This window comes from Zingiber officinale, chromosome 2A (genome assembly GCF_018446385.1).
Source record: "Zingiber officinale cultivar Zhangliang chromosome 2A, Zo_v1.1, whole genome shotgun sequence".
Lineage (NCBI taxonomy): Eukaryota > Viridiplantae > Streptophyta > Magnoliopsida > Zingiberales > Zingiberaceae > Zingiber > Zingiber officinale.
In genome coordinates this window covers 89,671,427-89,687,239 of record NC_055988.1, presented here as the reverse complement: position 1 = coordinate 89,687,239, position 15,813 = coordinate 89,671,427, and the positions used below count along the sequence as shown (strand labels likewise).

The following is a 15,813-nucleotide window of genomic DNA, read 5'->3' as shown; positions in this document are numbered from 1 at the left end:
TGAAAACAAGAATAGATTGGTTAAGGGAGACTAAGTAGAAGTTTAGGTTGAGGTTTGCTTCAAATATTGAATATTTGAACCTCAAAACTTCTAAATTTGGATTTCCTAAAGGTTTAGGGATTCCAAGTCATTGTTGGTGCAATGACAGAAGTTACCACCATGTCTTTAGGGGGAGGGACTCTTTAAAGACATGAAAAATAATTTTTTATGAACCTTGGAAGGTGGTTAACCTTCTTTTAAGAACATGCTCAAGGTTGAGCGTTTGAACTTTAATGGGGAGTGGATATCCTCATTGTTCAAGTGGTTTAAGTTAAAAATGCTCAAGGATGGGCATTTGACTACATTAATGGGAGAATGTAGGGTTAAGGGTAATGAAGGGTATGAGACTTTCATTATCGTGTTGATCACAACGAGTGAAGTTGTGAACAATAATAGCAACTCTTCAGGGGGAGAGTCTCAAAGGGGAGAGTTTTCAACAAGTGAATTTGTTGATGTGTGCCCAAAGATGGGGCATTTGTTGATGTGTGTCAATAGGGGGAGAATGAAAGGTTTAAGTTAGGACTTCATTACCTAGAGGGAATTTGCCCTCTTAGGAGGAGAATGAAGGGTTTAACTTATGCCTTCATTACCTAGTGGCATGAAGGAGGTTGAGGGTATAAGATTAGCCTAACTTAAATATGGTATTGTCAAACATCAAAAATGGGGAAATTGTTGGTGCAATATACCTCAGGTCAAGGCTGATCTGGTTGACCAAGCTTGAGTCTTGGTTTGGGTTTCGATGTTTGACAATACAAGACTTCGATGATATGGACAAGTGTAGGTGCAGTTGTTCATTTGGGGAGATTGTTTGGTGTAATTCCCCTCTGATCAGGGTCTGATCAGTTTGGTTGGAGAAGAGTCAAGTAGATTAAGGTTGACCAGATACTTGACTAGGAAGTCCTAATTGGGATGTTAGGCAGAAGGGAAATCCTGGTGAGTGAAACCAGGTGAAAGACCTAGTGAGTGAAGCTAGGTAGTGAGAAAATCATGGTGAGTAAAGCCAGGTGAAAATCCTAGTGAGTGAAGTTAGGTGAAAGTCTTGGTTAGTGAAGCCAGGTAGAAGAGAAGTCCTAGTGAGTAAAGCTAGGCAGAATGTAAGTCCTGGTGAGTGAAGCCAGGCACGGGGGAAATCTAGATGGGTCAAGGTTGACCAGACATCTGGTGAAAATCCAAGTAGGTCAAAGGATTGACCGGATACTTGGTATGATGAAGAAAAGTCCAAGTGGGTCAAAGGGATTGACCGGACACTTGTTGAGGGAGTCCTAGCAGGTCAAGGGTGACCGGATGCTAGGCATGATGAACCAACAGGTCATGGATTGACCGGATGTTGGTTTGGGGGCTTTAAAACTTAGTTTTGGGCAAAAACCAGCAGCTGGATCGATCAGCCGATCGATTGGCTGGAGCCCAATCGATCAGCCGATCAATTGGGGTGTCCCCGCGAGAAGCCTTCGTCCCAAATCGATCAGTGGATCGATTGGGAGGAAGTCGCGAGCGCACAGAACGCCTCTGGATTGATCAGTTGATCGATCCAGAGGTCCCAATCGATCAGTGGATCGATTGGGAAGGTGCGTTTTGTCGCGATAAGCCCTGGATCGATCAGCGAATCGATTCAGGCAAATTCCTAGAGCACATAGACGCTCTGAATCGATCCGTTGATCGATCCAAAGCCTCCCCGATCGATTGGGAGCAATCCAATCGATCGGGATCCGACCGTTGGCGTCGTATTAAGCTGCAGGCGCTCGATTCCTTCGGTAGAGATCTTCAGAGCGACTTCACAATTCATCTCCGATCCTTTCCAGCAGCTCTCCACACTTCTCCTTCACTCCACCGCCAGTTCTTGAAGGGCTCTTGGGGCAAGGTTGCTAGTGATCCAAGATCAAGAGGCGGGCAACAACAAGAAGTTAGGGTTAGGGTTTTTACTGCATAACTTGTAAGTTTTTGTTTGTATTTTGTTTCCCTTTCCTTCTTCTTGTATTGAGAGTGTTGTAGGGCTTCTCCGCCTTTGGTAGTTACCATAAAGGAGTGTTATTCATAGTGGAGGGTGTGTGTGTGTGCGTGGATCTTTGGACTAGTCACCTCTTGTGAGGTGGATACCAAATAGAATCCATTTGTTAGCATTGTATGCTTTTGTTTCTTTGTATTTCCGCTGCACATCCTTGAAGAAACAAGCAACGAAGCACACGAGCACGCGACGAGCTATTCACCCCCCCTCTAACTACATTTTCGGTCCCAACATATATATATATATATATATATATATATATATATATATATATATATATATATATATATATATATATATTCGGTGTACACTCCTAAGCGACCCTCATAGATTCTGATGTCCATAGTCACTCCAAGGTGTCTCGCTTCATTTTTGGGATCTAGGCACCCGGGAGTCTGTACGATGCACATTTCTAGACGACCCTCACAATTCTAAGCACCCGGGTGCCTCCCGATATCCATAGTCACTCCTGGGTGCCCCGATTTATTTTTGAGGGTCTAGGCGACCGGGAGTCTGTACGATGCACACTCCTAGACGACCCTCACAATTCTAAGCATCTAGGTGCACTTTCGAGCTCCCCGATTCATATTTTAGAATTGAGACATCTGAGGGTGTATTCAGATGTCCGGAATTATTGAGGAGTGTGCACCGAATGGGTGTGTATACTACCATTTGGTTATATATATATATATATATATATATATAAATAACATTTTATTGGAATATAAAAAAGCTTAACAATCAATTCGTCGAAGGAAACATGATTAAGAAATTGCGTAGAGAGAGTAAAGAATAGTCAATGTCGACAGCTACCTAACGTACTAAATTTTTAAAAATAAAATAACAAGTCAATTTCGACAACTATACTAACATTTTATCTCTACTAATTAATGCTGACAATGACAGATAATAGACATGACTAAATATAATGATATTTAACTTTAAAATTTAATTAATTAATTATTGTTACTAATTAATTGTCATTTATAAAGTATATATAGAGGCTACATGTGTTTTTTTACTAATTTTCTAATTATTTTTTTCAATGCTCAAACTAGACGTGAAGCCAACCAATTCAATTATTGGGAGAGTTGAACTTGAAATTGATTTCACTTTATTATTTGGTGAATATATTTCATGGACACGTTACATTTTTTTTAATAAAAGAAAGTGTTCGGTTAATGAATATTCAATAACAAGAAAAAAAAATAATATAGGAGTAGGCTCGTAGATCTCACATGGTCATTGTGCATGAAAATATATTAATTTTTATTGTACTAAAATAAAATTAGCTTTTTATGAGATGGACAATTAACTAATGAATTAGCTAATCAAGAATCGCCTGGTGTAACAATGGTCCAAATATATAAACAAAGTGTTTGTTATAATAAACAACACATGAAATGAGACGTCACTCTCGTATTATAAATATTTTTAAATATTTAATTTATTCAAATTGAAAAGTTGGTCAAAAAAAAAACGAAAAAGAACAGTAATGATGATAGTGATTGAGAGTTGGAGGCCTGTTATGATCAAGTTGAAATGTGATATACAAAAATTGCATGGCTAGTTATTTATCCAATTTAAAAATATAGATATTGATTGTAATCATCATAATTTGGTGATTTTCGTTTTCATCTTTTTTAAACAATATTTGAGTATTTAATTTGATGTGAGCAATCCTAAAATGTTTTGATAAAGCAGCAAAAGAACTAGGTCAAATTATAATAAGAACATAAAACAATCTAATTTACATTTCTGTTGGCATAACAAATATTTGATGGTTTTTCATGATCATTTACTTTACATAAACAATAATTGATTATTCAAAAACAATGAACATTTAACGACACATCTATTTAGAATTCTTCCTCTTCTTCTGTGGAATGAGCCTTCTTTTCCTTCAAAGAAATCTGCAGTAGGAACACCAACTCCAGCAAGAAAATCTCGAAGGAATGCGACCGGTTCTTCGAATGTAGTCTGCTTGTTGGGCAGTTTTTGCAGCTTCTTGATTTCTTTTGGCTTCTGCAGCCGCTCGCTTGTCTTCGGCTTTGTGTCTTACAGCCGCGAGCTGGTTCATCAATCTCTCATAGGCAGATGCCCTCAATCTCTCTACCTCAACCTGACGAGATCGAAATCGTCAAAAATGATCACTATGTTTTGTAGTTAGTCATGTAGAATCGACAATTCAATTGTTCAAAATAATTGCTTTACAAGGAGAAAGTATACCTCAACTTTCCTTGTTTCAGCTTCTATGGTTGCTTTTTGATGATTTTCCCATGCTACAATTTTGATCTCTTCACTTTTAAACCTGAGAAACAAATTTCTTCAAGTGATTTCAAAATCTACCAACACTTGAACCATTTCCATTGGCAATCAAAAGTAGAGAAAGCCTCACAAGCAACATGATCACTTATGTGGACTTCAATACCTAGCAAGATACTTGGCCTTTTCAGCTTCCTCCCATGCCGCTGCACGAGCTCCAGTGGCACTTCTGGCCAGGTCCTCCTCCTTTGACACTGTCTTAGTCGAAGTAGATGCGTCAGTTGCTTCCTCTTCCTTGCCGGCCCACGCAGCTATGTTCGTCTTGCCCAATTGCTGGCCTAGCATGAGTATCTCCCTCCTGGTGGTTTTTCGTTGCTCCTTCTCCGGCACCTCTCTAATGCTCTGTTGTTCCTCGTTGCCAGCGGCTGGGTATGTCTGAGTTGAACATGTAGCTGTTTTTTGCAGTGTCAACGGTGAAGCTGTTCTAATGGGTGTTCCTGTCCGAGAAGGCTCTTGGCTTGCCACAGGAGTCATTTCTGTACCCATATCCCTCATAGACACAGCCCTGACAGTGGCTGCTGGTGTCATAAATGCCGTAGCACTCTGAGTAGTCGATAGATCGTGCCAACTTGGATTAGCTGCAGAGAATTACGACACATTCATAAAGCCAGGATGAATTGGGAATGTGTTGAAGTTCTAACTATCTGTAAAAGCAATGCATCACTAGTGATCTTTTAGCATATTCACTGTTATTTTTTTTTATCTCTATCTCTCTTTACGACCTATTCAATTTGTCTAATAATCAATCCAAATATACAGGACAAAATCTACATTTCTGAAAAGAAACAACTTTAAGTCAATCATAGAACTTCTTACACTTGGTAATTTTCTATCTTCCTAGCCGAGAAGAACGGTTTCATAGAATTTTGCACTTAAAGTTTCTATTTCACTAGATAAATCTGAAATTCAAGAAGCATCAATAAAGATGAGAAGCAGGAAGCTAGAAAGAAAATCTACAGCCACAAAGAGCAGCAGATAAAACGAAAAGCTTAACAGAAGAGAAGCAAAGAAGCCATGGATGTTGGAGTTACCATCAGAATTGTCGAAAACAACTCCAGGCATGGCTGCTGAATCCGTCTCTTTCTGAGCACGGTTCACGTTCACGTCCACTCTCTTGGTATCGGCTTCCTCCACCGCGTCCAAAACGAACTTCGAAGAAGCCTGACGAGTTATGTATCCCGCTAAGCCTCCTTTCCTCGCCTGCCCTCCGCCGCCGCCCTTGTTTCCGCCTCGGTTCGATGTCGGGCTCGCAATCCACTTCTGCGCATCGTCCCACTTCGACGGCGCTGGCTTCGAGAACGGCGGCACCAACCCCGCCGTGGCCGTCGACCGGTTCGGCGGGAGTGACTGCGTCCTCTCCGCCTTCTGGAACTCGAATCCGGCGGACGCACTGTCTGATTCGAGAGCATCGTCCTCTTGTACCCTAATCCTCCCTGCGGCGATCGGAAGATCTCTCGATCTGTTCGGAATGGAGCACTCAACGTCCTTGCAACTATCCACCTCGCTGGCCCCTGCATGATTCCGCCGCAGATCGCTTCAATCAAAGCGAAAAACACACAATTTTTTTCTCAGAAAGGGGAGAACTTACTTCCGCTCTCGACCTCCGACGGTTCCGATCTCAACGAAGCCTTCGATTCCATCTCCTCCTCTTCATTTCTCCTCCTCTCCACTCTGAGCAACACCTTCCGAAGCTTCTTCGGAGAGAACCCGCCGCCCTAAACCACAAAACAGTATCATAAACCCTAGAATCCACACCTCGAGGGAGGTCAAAAATAGCGAGAAAAGGAAGAGCCTTGCCTGCGCAGCCAACGGCTTATGGATGCGTTCGTACTCCATGGCCAAGTGCCCAAGGCCTCGGATTGCAACTGCGATCAGAAATGGGAAGAGCAAGAAAAGCACAAGGATTCCTGGAGAATGAGAATCTGCTCGATCACAAACCACCGAACCGGGAGCTGCAAATTAGCGTCATGGATGCAGTTGCAGCGCTTAAGAATTGTCTCATCCTCGTCTTCTTCTTCTTCCTTGGACAGCGCCCATGGTCCACGGACAACTTGACAAGCAAAAGCTTGCGGCAAATAAATCCAAATTCCTTTACAAATTAACTATGCTTTTTAAATTTATTTCAATTCCGTTAAATTTACGCCCCAAAAAGGAGAAAGAAACAAGCCGAACAATGTATTTTTATAATATCCTAAACAACAGGGAAATTAATATAAAAAAATCAAACAGCAGATGGCGACAAAATGAAATTTTCTGAAATATTAATGCACGCACAGGACAGGACATTAACTCATCATATTTTTTCTTTAATTCATATTCATGGGCCATCTCTTTCGCAGGGCCCCACCAACGTGGCTGGTTGGATTGGAGGAGCGAATTAATGGATAGAGAAGGAACTGAGTTGGATTTTCCATCTTTTTAATAATCATTTAGGTGGAATTCTTTTGTTATTTAACAACTAATCAATTTAACTAAATCTCTAATTACTGTTTAGTCCACGGAAAGAATCATTAGCTCCATGTTCTTAACGGGCAACAAAACAAGGATTCAATTATGTCCATGTGTGATGTGATTAGTACAGTTATGCAAAAGTTGGCAACTTTGGAGAAAGAATCAATTGATAGTATTAAGATTGCAAACAAAGGATCTACTCAATTCGGTAGGCACTCGCACATGGAGGATGGTGTTTGAAGTAAGTCCGAGAGCATCCATCGAGTGAAAACTATACATTCGTCTAAAATTTATCCCATTATACGTCTAACGTCGAGTGACATTTTTAAAAAGCGAGTTCTCAAACCTCACCAATAGCATTTGGGCTGGAGAGAAAGGTATTTGGGCTATTGTTGGGCCGGTTCATTTCGTATCCGGGCTTTTAACAGATCGAGAGCTCGGTTAGAGTTCAAATAGGCTGAGATCAGAAACCCTAAACCCCGCCGATTCTTCCTGGTCTCCGTCTCTTCCGATGGCCTTCTTCCTCTCCGCCTCGCGCCGCCACTTGTCCCTCTTCTGCCATCTCCGTCGCGGCCTCTCCACAGCTGAGAATGCATCGGGTTCCGCTGGAATCAGCGCCGCCGTCGCCAAGTTTCGCCTCCAGAAGGAATTCGACCCCGACCGCGCTGTCTCCATTCTGTCCGCCATCGACGACAAATCCTCCTCGGTAACCACCTCTCGCTACGCCTTGGAGCTTACCGTCCGCCGGCTCGCAAGCACCCGCCGCTTCTCTGACGTCGAAGCCCTTATCGAATCCCGCAAGTCCGAGGCTACCTCCCTCACGGAGCCGTACGTCGCTTCTTTAATCCTCTCCTACGGAACCGCCGGCATGCTCGACCACGCCATCCGCACCTTTGACGAGGTGCCGACGCTCACTTCTGCTCCCCGTTCGGTTCTGTCCTTTAACGCGCTCCTCTCCGCCTTCATTCGCGCAAAGAAGCCATTTCGAGTGGTAAATCTTTTCTCCAAGCTTTTGGAGGAGCACTCCATCACGCCCGATTGCTTCTCCTATGGCATCCTCATTAAATCTCTCTGCCTCACCGGCAAGGTCACCAAGGCCTTGGAGACGTTGCAAGAGATGGTGGAGGTGAAGCAACTCGAGCCGACACTCATCATCTACACCACACTCATCGATTCTCTGTACAAGACAGGGAAGCAGGAGGAGGCGGAGGAGATGTGGAAGAAGATGATTGAGAAGGGTTGTGTGCCTGATCATGCTGCTTACAATGTGAGAGTTATGCATAGGGCGCTAAACGGGAAGCCAGAGGAAGTCCTTGAGCTGATTAAGGAGATGGAGGCTGCCGGCCTCGGCCCCGATCGCATCACCTATACTTATCTCATTGCTTGCCACTTCAACGCAGGTCAACACGAAGATGCCATACAGGTATACAGGGGACTAAGGAAGAAAGGTCCAAGACCGAATGCGAAGATGTTTAAGATTTTGCTCACACATTTGTGCGAGCATGAGGATTTCGACACTGGGTTTGCGGTGTTCAAAGATAGCTTGAGGTTTAATAAAGTCCCGGACTTTGAGACAGTGAAGCGCTTGGTGAGTGGTCTGGTTAAGGTAGACAAGGTGCAGGCAGCCAAGGAAGTAATCGATAAGGTGAAGAAGCGTTTCCCTGAAAATTTGGTTCAGGGATGGAAGAAGGTGGAACAGGAGCTTGGATTGAATGAAGAAGCAGATGCTGCTTAACAATCCTTTGTCAGATGGTGCTGTTGGTTATTGGGTTCCATGGAGTTTGTCCATTGAAGTATTCTGTGCCAAGGATAGACATAGAATCGAGCATGGAAACTGCCTTCAAGTCTTTCTTTTTCATCAGACTTATATTTGCTTTAATAGATTATGTTGGTCTATTAGACCAGATGCGCTAAACTGTACCTTGGTCTATCAATAGATTATGTTGCTTTAATTTGAAGCAGCATAGAGGTGGACTTGTTTGTTTAATCCCTTGTTTTTACGTGTACTCAATTTTTGATGTAGATGTTCTTAGATTGTAGTCCTCCAAATAGTTGCACTAATGGATATTTTTGTTGTTCTTGAATTATTGTTGTTTGGTATTTATTAGATTTGCAGTTGATTTCCAATGGTTTCATTTCACCTGCTGAATTAGTTGATACAGATCCAGTCTAAGAGATTAGTTTGAACAAGATTTAGATAGTTTATCAAAAGTTAGATAAAATAATATACAAACACCTTAATGAAACCACTTAAGAAAATTCTCAAAGCATTAATTGCAAGTCTAACTACCACAAAATTCTTATACAACACCATAACAGAATCAATCTCCGAATTTCAGTCTTTAAATTAAAGCTAATAACTCTTTATCACTTCTTCATCCCCCCTTTGTTTCTTGAAAATTTGTTCTTGTTGAAGGCTCTAAAGTCATTTGTTGATTCAGCAGTGTTTTGCTTCTTCATGCCTTTCCTGCCCCCGTGGCCAAACTTTGATTCTCTGTGATCTCTCTTCTTATTTTTATCTCCTCTCCTTACGAATCCTCCAGATCTGTCTCCAGGAGCAACCCCCGTGCGCCTTTTCTTCGACTTATTGAACCCGCCATCATCATCACCGTCATCCAGAGGCAATTTCATTTCATCATCATTACCTTTCGAAAACCCACTTTGCTGTCGTTGTTTCCGCCATTTTTTCACAGAATCAATCTCGTCTTTCTTGCGCTTTGCCCTCTCTTTTGTCTTCTGCACCTGGACTTCTTTCGCCAATTTCTTTGCTTCCCTAGCTTTCTTCCTCTCTTCTGCTTCCTCAATCTTCTTTTTCTCTTCCAAAAGCTTGGTTTTCACCTTCAACATGTGAGAGTCGCTTTTCACCATCTCTGCATAGTAGTCTGGAGGCCTGAGAAACGGAACACCCATGGACTGCAACTTCTCAAAGGCCTGCCGAGTGCCAATCAAAGCTTGCGTATAAAATGCTGATTCACGTATCAGATCATCATTGGCATCTATTTCTTGCTCTGGGTTGTGATCAATAGTCAGCTTGTCAATCCATTTGACATGCTCTGGCCAAGCTATATCACCAAGCCTCTCAAGAAGAGCCTCCTTATTATTAATATAATTCTTGGCAGGTTCACTCCGTCGCACTTCTTCGTCTGATTCTGTTTCAGATTCCTCAGCATCATCAACATAATCATTCAGCAACTCTTCCTCAGCAAGTGTTGAATCTTGACCTCTGAGTGCAACCATTTTAGACTGCAAAGGAGATAACAATCAATCAGTTACATTCAGGTATTCTCTTATAAATTGTGGACTAAAAACAGCAGTAACATCCAATTCCTTGCGTTATCAGAATGAGAAAGAAATCAAAAGGGAATAAATAGAAGATAATCACTGTATAAAAGTTGATGCTCTATAGAGTTAATAAATAGATATAAATCAAATAAATGTCAAAATACAGCTTTAACGAGAACAAGATTCAGGAACAAATCAAGAGAACGAAAAAAACAAACAGAAATAGTTTAGAGCAAAGGAATCATAAAACATATCCAGTAGTCAGCATTTTACAATTGCTAGCATCATACAGCAATGTTGATAAGATAAATGACAATATAAGTTATAAAGAACAGAGAAAATGTTATCAATCGACAGTCAATAAGACCATCTGGCCAACTGTGTTTCTTCTCCATCTAGTGTAGATGGTTTGACTAGATTCTCCTACAATAAAAGTGCAACCTATTGCATCTAGAAGGCCAAACAGAAAATTTGCATTTAGGGGATACTCAGAACAGAGAAAATGTTATCAATCGACAGTCAATAAGACCATCTGGCCAACTGTGTTTCTTCTCCATCTAGTGTAGATGGTTTGACTAGATTCTCCTACAATAAAAGTGCAACCTATTGCATCTAGAAGGCCAAACAGAAAATTTGCATTTAGGGGATACTCAGATAAGTTGGCACCAACACTTACTTCCTTGAAAGGTTTTACAATATGAATTTTGTAGGCTTACATATTCTAAATTATAAGATCAACAATATTTTGTTTTAAATCCTGCTAGCATAGGAGAATCATCTATAGAAATATAATGCACCTATAACAGACAGAAGGGGAGAACCACCAGCAGCTAGGCATGAGGGAATGTTGGAGGTGGCTCATTCATGTGTAAAACAATGAGAAGGTGTCGCAATGGGAGGAAAGATGCAGAACAGTAGAGCAACACTAGTTTACTTGGCAAATGCTGGTTTGGACAAAAAACACTTAGATCCAGTTCAAGTCAAATTGAACCAAAATCATATCCCAACCGATTCAATTATAATACTACACATTTAGAAGCTAAAAGTCCTCTAACCCAATACTACACATTTGGCAACAAATCAACACCTAATACCTTGGTCCATTACTAAGTAATAAAATTTTAAACAAAAATAAGGAAATCCTATATGCTAATTTGTTGTGTTCCAGTACTTGTGTCCAAAATAACACAGATATAAAGATAATAGGAAATGATGAGACAATTTGTATTTTGAATTTTCATTGATGCACAAAGCTTTCAAATCTGATTAAGTAGTTGACCAGATTGATCATGTTGATTCAACTATGATCTCATAGCAACAATGTAATTCCCCAATTTGTATCGTCCCACAAATGCTATCTATTTTCTTTCTGTCTTTCCTAGTTTTCTCTTAGAGTTTCTTGCCACACTAAAATTTACACAAATCAAAGTTTAGTAAATACATCCGATAAAGAGAGTGGTATCTAAATCCTGACCAAGATAGAAACATTGATACGAACTATGAAAAAATCTAATATTTTTATGAAAACCTGATAACCAAAATCATCTTATCACTCTCTGTTGAGATCTCCAGAATTAAAAGCAATAACCAATAAAATGCAAAGTCATTAAAAATAGTAATTGAAACATAATAAATTCCTAAGAAACACACAAAATTAGTAAAGTGGATAGTTGTGAAGCTTTGTTAGTCGGCGGAAGATTTGTTTCCACAAAAGAGTAATTCATGATCAACATCACTTGAGATAAAATCACCCAAAAAATCATTAAAAAACTAAAAGATCAAATACAGCAGAGGTGAGGTGCGCAGCTGACGTGCTGAGGCGGTAGAGAATATGGGATTTCCAGAAGTAAACCCAGAGTCCGAGAGGGGTGGGGAGTTAAGGCGGCGGCGGCGAAGATGGGGAAGTGGGGCCGCAACGTTGGGGAAGAAAAGGGAGTCGAGGCCACTAAGATGGGTCTGAGACGCCGGGGAAGATGGGAACGTGCAGAAGAGACAACGATATGAGGCGGAGATCGGAGGAGAGGGCCGTACCTGGTTGCGGGGCGGAGATCGGTGGAGAGGGCCGTATAAGGGCGGCGGCGATAGGGCTCAGGGTTTGGGGTTTGGGATGGGAACGAAGAAAAAGAAACAGTCTCTCTCTATATATAAAATAAAAGAGCCCTGCCACTTGAAATTACCAAAATAGTGCTCCTTTATAATTTTATAATTCAAAATTAAAAGGTTAAATAAATTATTTGAAGCTCGATTCGATAAAAGTTCATTTGAGTTCATTTGAACTTGTGTAAGGAGACTCGTCAAGATAAACAAATCAAGCTCAAACTTCATAATATTCAATTCGTTATCTCATGAACATATTCGTTAAACTTATGAATTAACTTTTAAATAAAAAATTAATAATTTTGATATTTCATTTATAGATTTTATATTCTACCTATACAATATATAGATAAATATATTAAATTTATTTATTTGAATAAAATTATAAATTTTAATAAGAATATTATAATTTTTTTAAAATATATAATTTAGTTTTTAATGAATATTTAAAATTATAATTTATATTTATTAAGCTCGTTTAGACTCGATAAAAACTTATAAGTCATGAATATATTCATTAAATAAAGTTTGAGCTTGGCTTAATTATAAACGAGCTAAACTCAAACATTCAAGAGTTCAGCTCGGCTCGATTCGATTACACCCCTACTCAAAATATCAAAATATCTCTTATATAGCAGGTATATACATTACCAAGTCCCCGGGGTCATGGTGCCGCGGTAGTACATTCAGATTGTCACTCAGACATCTATGATTCGAATCCCGGCTGCGATATATTTGTAAAAAAAATTCCTCTAAATAGAGGATGTAACTAAAAGCATACTGGACTTCGGTACTGACCGTCACGTGCGCTTTCCGATTTAACTGGGATTATAATTTTTATATGGATTGCCAAAATAAACAAATATATATTTTAAAATATATAATAAAAAAACAAAACTTAAGTATTCAGGTACTCTTCGTTTAAAAATTATCAAAATAATAACACCTCATTTATAATTTTCTATTTTTTTATTCCAAAAAAATGGTGTGCAATTAAAAGTGATTAAGTTGATAATTTATAATTATGAAACTAAACTGGATGAGAATAACAATTTTATTAATAAAAAAGTATAAATAACGTGTTATTTAATAATTTTTTAAAATACATTTCTTTCTAAATATTTTATCGTGTATAAAACATTAGATATATAATATTTTCCATGAAATATAGAAATAAATGGATTTAAAGATTAAATTTATAATAATACATTATTGTTATTATTATTTTAATAATTTAGGTATAAAATTATTTGAATCAAATAATTTTAGAGTTGACTAATTAACTCGATAGAAATTTTCCATCTATTAGAATAAATTAAAAGTACTCATTTAAACTATCTGTTTTGGTCGAGCAAGGGAGAACATCCAGAGGTTGAGATTTGGCTCGTAAATTTTGAAGTGCTTTTCGGTTGCCCCGTGATCATGCTTCCGACAGTAGCAGCCTCTTCGTCGACCGGTGTCTTCAATTACGATTTCTTCGGGAGATCACGGTGAGTGATTACCACTTTCGTTTCGTTTTATTTCATGCTTTCAAAGAACCAATAATAGTATCAGAGCATAGATTTGAAAGTATGAAAATCGACGCGGAAAAACTCACGTTTTTTCTTCTTCTGTCGTGAAGAAGATGAACAATGAGCACTGTTCATCAATTGAATCGATTAACCAATCAATTCAATTGAATTGAATCGATTGAAATTTCGTTCCAATCGATTCAAAATCGTGTACAATAATTTAATCAATTCTTGAATGGATTGAAGAGAGAAAAGGATGAACAGTATTGTTTTGACGAAGTACAGTGCATTTAAATCATTCAAGGAATCGATTGGAAAAAAAATTTAGACATGAACATTAATTTTTTTTGTTAATGATGCATAGAGTGAAGGAGGAAAAAAAAATGCATGCATGCTTTTAATTTTTTTTTTCTTGTTCACGTACATGAACAGTGATATAAAATTTAATTAAATATATTAATTAATTAATTAAATATATAAGGAAATGTATTTATTAATTAATAAATAAATATTTATTTAATTTATAGTTTAATTTATTAAAAATGGAACCATACCAACTTGTCTAATCAAACCCAGGTCTGATTTAAATTATTAATTAATTTAAGCAGACTAGTTTGATTCAATGATACCTAGATCTGATTCAAATTATTTATTGGTTTAACCAGTTCGGTTTATTATTGAATCAATTGGGGTGATCCTGATTACAAAAGTTGGGCTGATCAAATATGACCAGATTAGTTCTGTTGTGTCAGATTTGATCAAAAAGATTAGATTTGTTCTAATGAATCATTGGATGAATCAAACGGACCTAAGTTTGATCAATAAGTCTGAGATTGACTCAAATGAGCTTAAACAATAACAGAACATAGGTCAGAAATCCCTGTCCAATTAGATTAGTTATAATGAGGACAATAGATTAAGCTTATGATCCAGATTCCTGATTGACCGATCCAATGGGTCAGTCGACTTAAACTCCTAAAAATCAAGAAAATTTATTTTTCTTGATTTATAATGATGGTATTATGCCCGTATGAATTGAATTAAACTGGTTTTGTACTAGTTAGTCAGTTTTGTACTGACTTATTTAAATTCAATTTTTCAGATCGCACAGACTATTACCACATTGACTCGTCGTGAAGTGCGGCGAAACCAGCTCCAAGAGGAGATTCAGGAGATAGAGTATAAGTCTGCTTATGGAGTCGACAGACATGTTAGACGGCTTGATAGACTATTTTGGAAACTTGAGCAAGAAGAATTTTCAGTCCTGAATAGTTATAGGATCTGGGCATTAATGCAATCATTGCTAGAGTATCCTAAGGTAATAGCAGATTATGTATGGGGACGTCATGAAGGACGCGTCACATATTCAGAACTGTGTGAAGAACTGCTTCACCATATGGGTGAAGAAGAGCCTGAAGAGTTTGAAGAGGACCAGGAAATATTCGAGGAAGCTCCAGAAATGGATCTGATGGAGAATCCTGAAGCTGCCCCATCTGAGATTATCCCAAATGAGTCCAGGTTAATAGGGATAATATTGGCTGCTACATTAGTGTTTGCCCTAGTGGGAGCAGTGCTGGCTTATCTAGTTTATTAGTATTCTGTTTATTGTCGTTATGTACGAACATTGTTAGCTCATCAGTTTTTGAGTCATGTAATAATCTCTGTCGTTATGTACAAACAGAATTATATATTGAAAAGTTATGTTATATGTTAACAAACTTGGAAATGATTAGTTCATTTCATGACATGATTAGTTCATGTGAATATGATTCATTCATATATCCATATGATTAGTTCATATGAAAAATGATTAATTCATTTTAATAATGATTCATTCATTAGATGGGATGTGTGTAATATGATTGATCAGTGTTGATTAGATTAGAACATACAAATGATGAGTGGAAACAATATTATCATTTGATTTTGTAAACTAACTCTAATTTACACTGAGTCAATAAATAATTGCATATATATGAATTACACTGAAATAATAAATAATGTGTTTATTTATATAGATCATGACAACTAAAAACATCATAGCTGACCTCAATAAGGGTGAAAAATTATATGGGGATAACTACAAAATCTGGCACCTCAAGATAC

General features: G+C 38.6%; 3 protein-coding genes across 3 annotated transcripts; 1 reads left to right on the top strand and 2 right to left on the bottom strand.

Moving 5' to 3' along the window:
- Positions 1-3,774: 3,774 nt before the first annotated feature.
- LOC122041484 lies at positions 3,775-6,443 on the bottom strand. The gene is made up of 6 exons (XM_042601182.1): positions 6,164-6,443; positions 5,955-6,081; positions 5,398-5,877; positions 4,473-4,944; positions 4,271-4,352; positions 3,775-4,163 (listed from the first exon to the last, which is right to left on the bottom strand). Exons 1-6 carry the CDS (start codon positions 6,200-6,202, stop codon positions 3,945-3,947), a joined length of 1,419 nt encoding a protein of 472 aa, XP_042457116.1. The 5' UTR covers positions 6,203-6,443; the 3' UTR covers positions 3,775-3,944.
- An 885-nt stretch (positions 6,444-7,328) lies between these two features.
- Positions 7,329-8,552, top strand: LOC122043792 (pentatricopeptide repeat-containing protein At4g36680, mitochondrial-like). Its single transcript, XM_042604369.1, has one exon. The coding sequence runs from the start codon at positions 7,329-7,331 to the stop codon at positions 8,550-8,552; it is 1,224 nt and encodes a 407-aa protein (XP_042460303.1).
- Positions 8,553-9,054: 502 nt separating this feature from the next.
- On the bottom strand, positions 9,055-12,254 carry LOC122041483 (probable rRNA-processing protein EBP2 homolog). Its single transcript, XM_042601181.1, has 2 exons — positions 12,131-12,254; positions 9,055-10,060 (listed from the first exon to the last, which is right to left on the bottom strand). The coding sequence occupies exon 2, from the start codon at positions 10,052-10,054 to the stop codon at positions 9,185-9,187; it is 870 nt and encodes a 289-aa protein (XP_042457115.1). The 5' UTR covers positions 10,055-10,060; positions 12,131-12,254; the 3' UTR covers positions 9,055-9,184.
- Between the last annotated feature and the right edge of the window lie 3,559 nt (positions 12,255-15,813).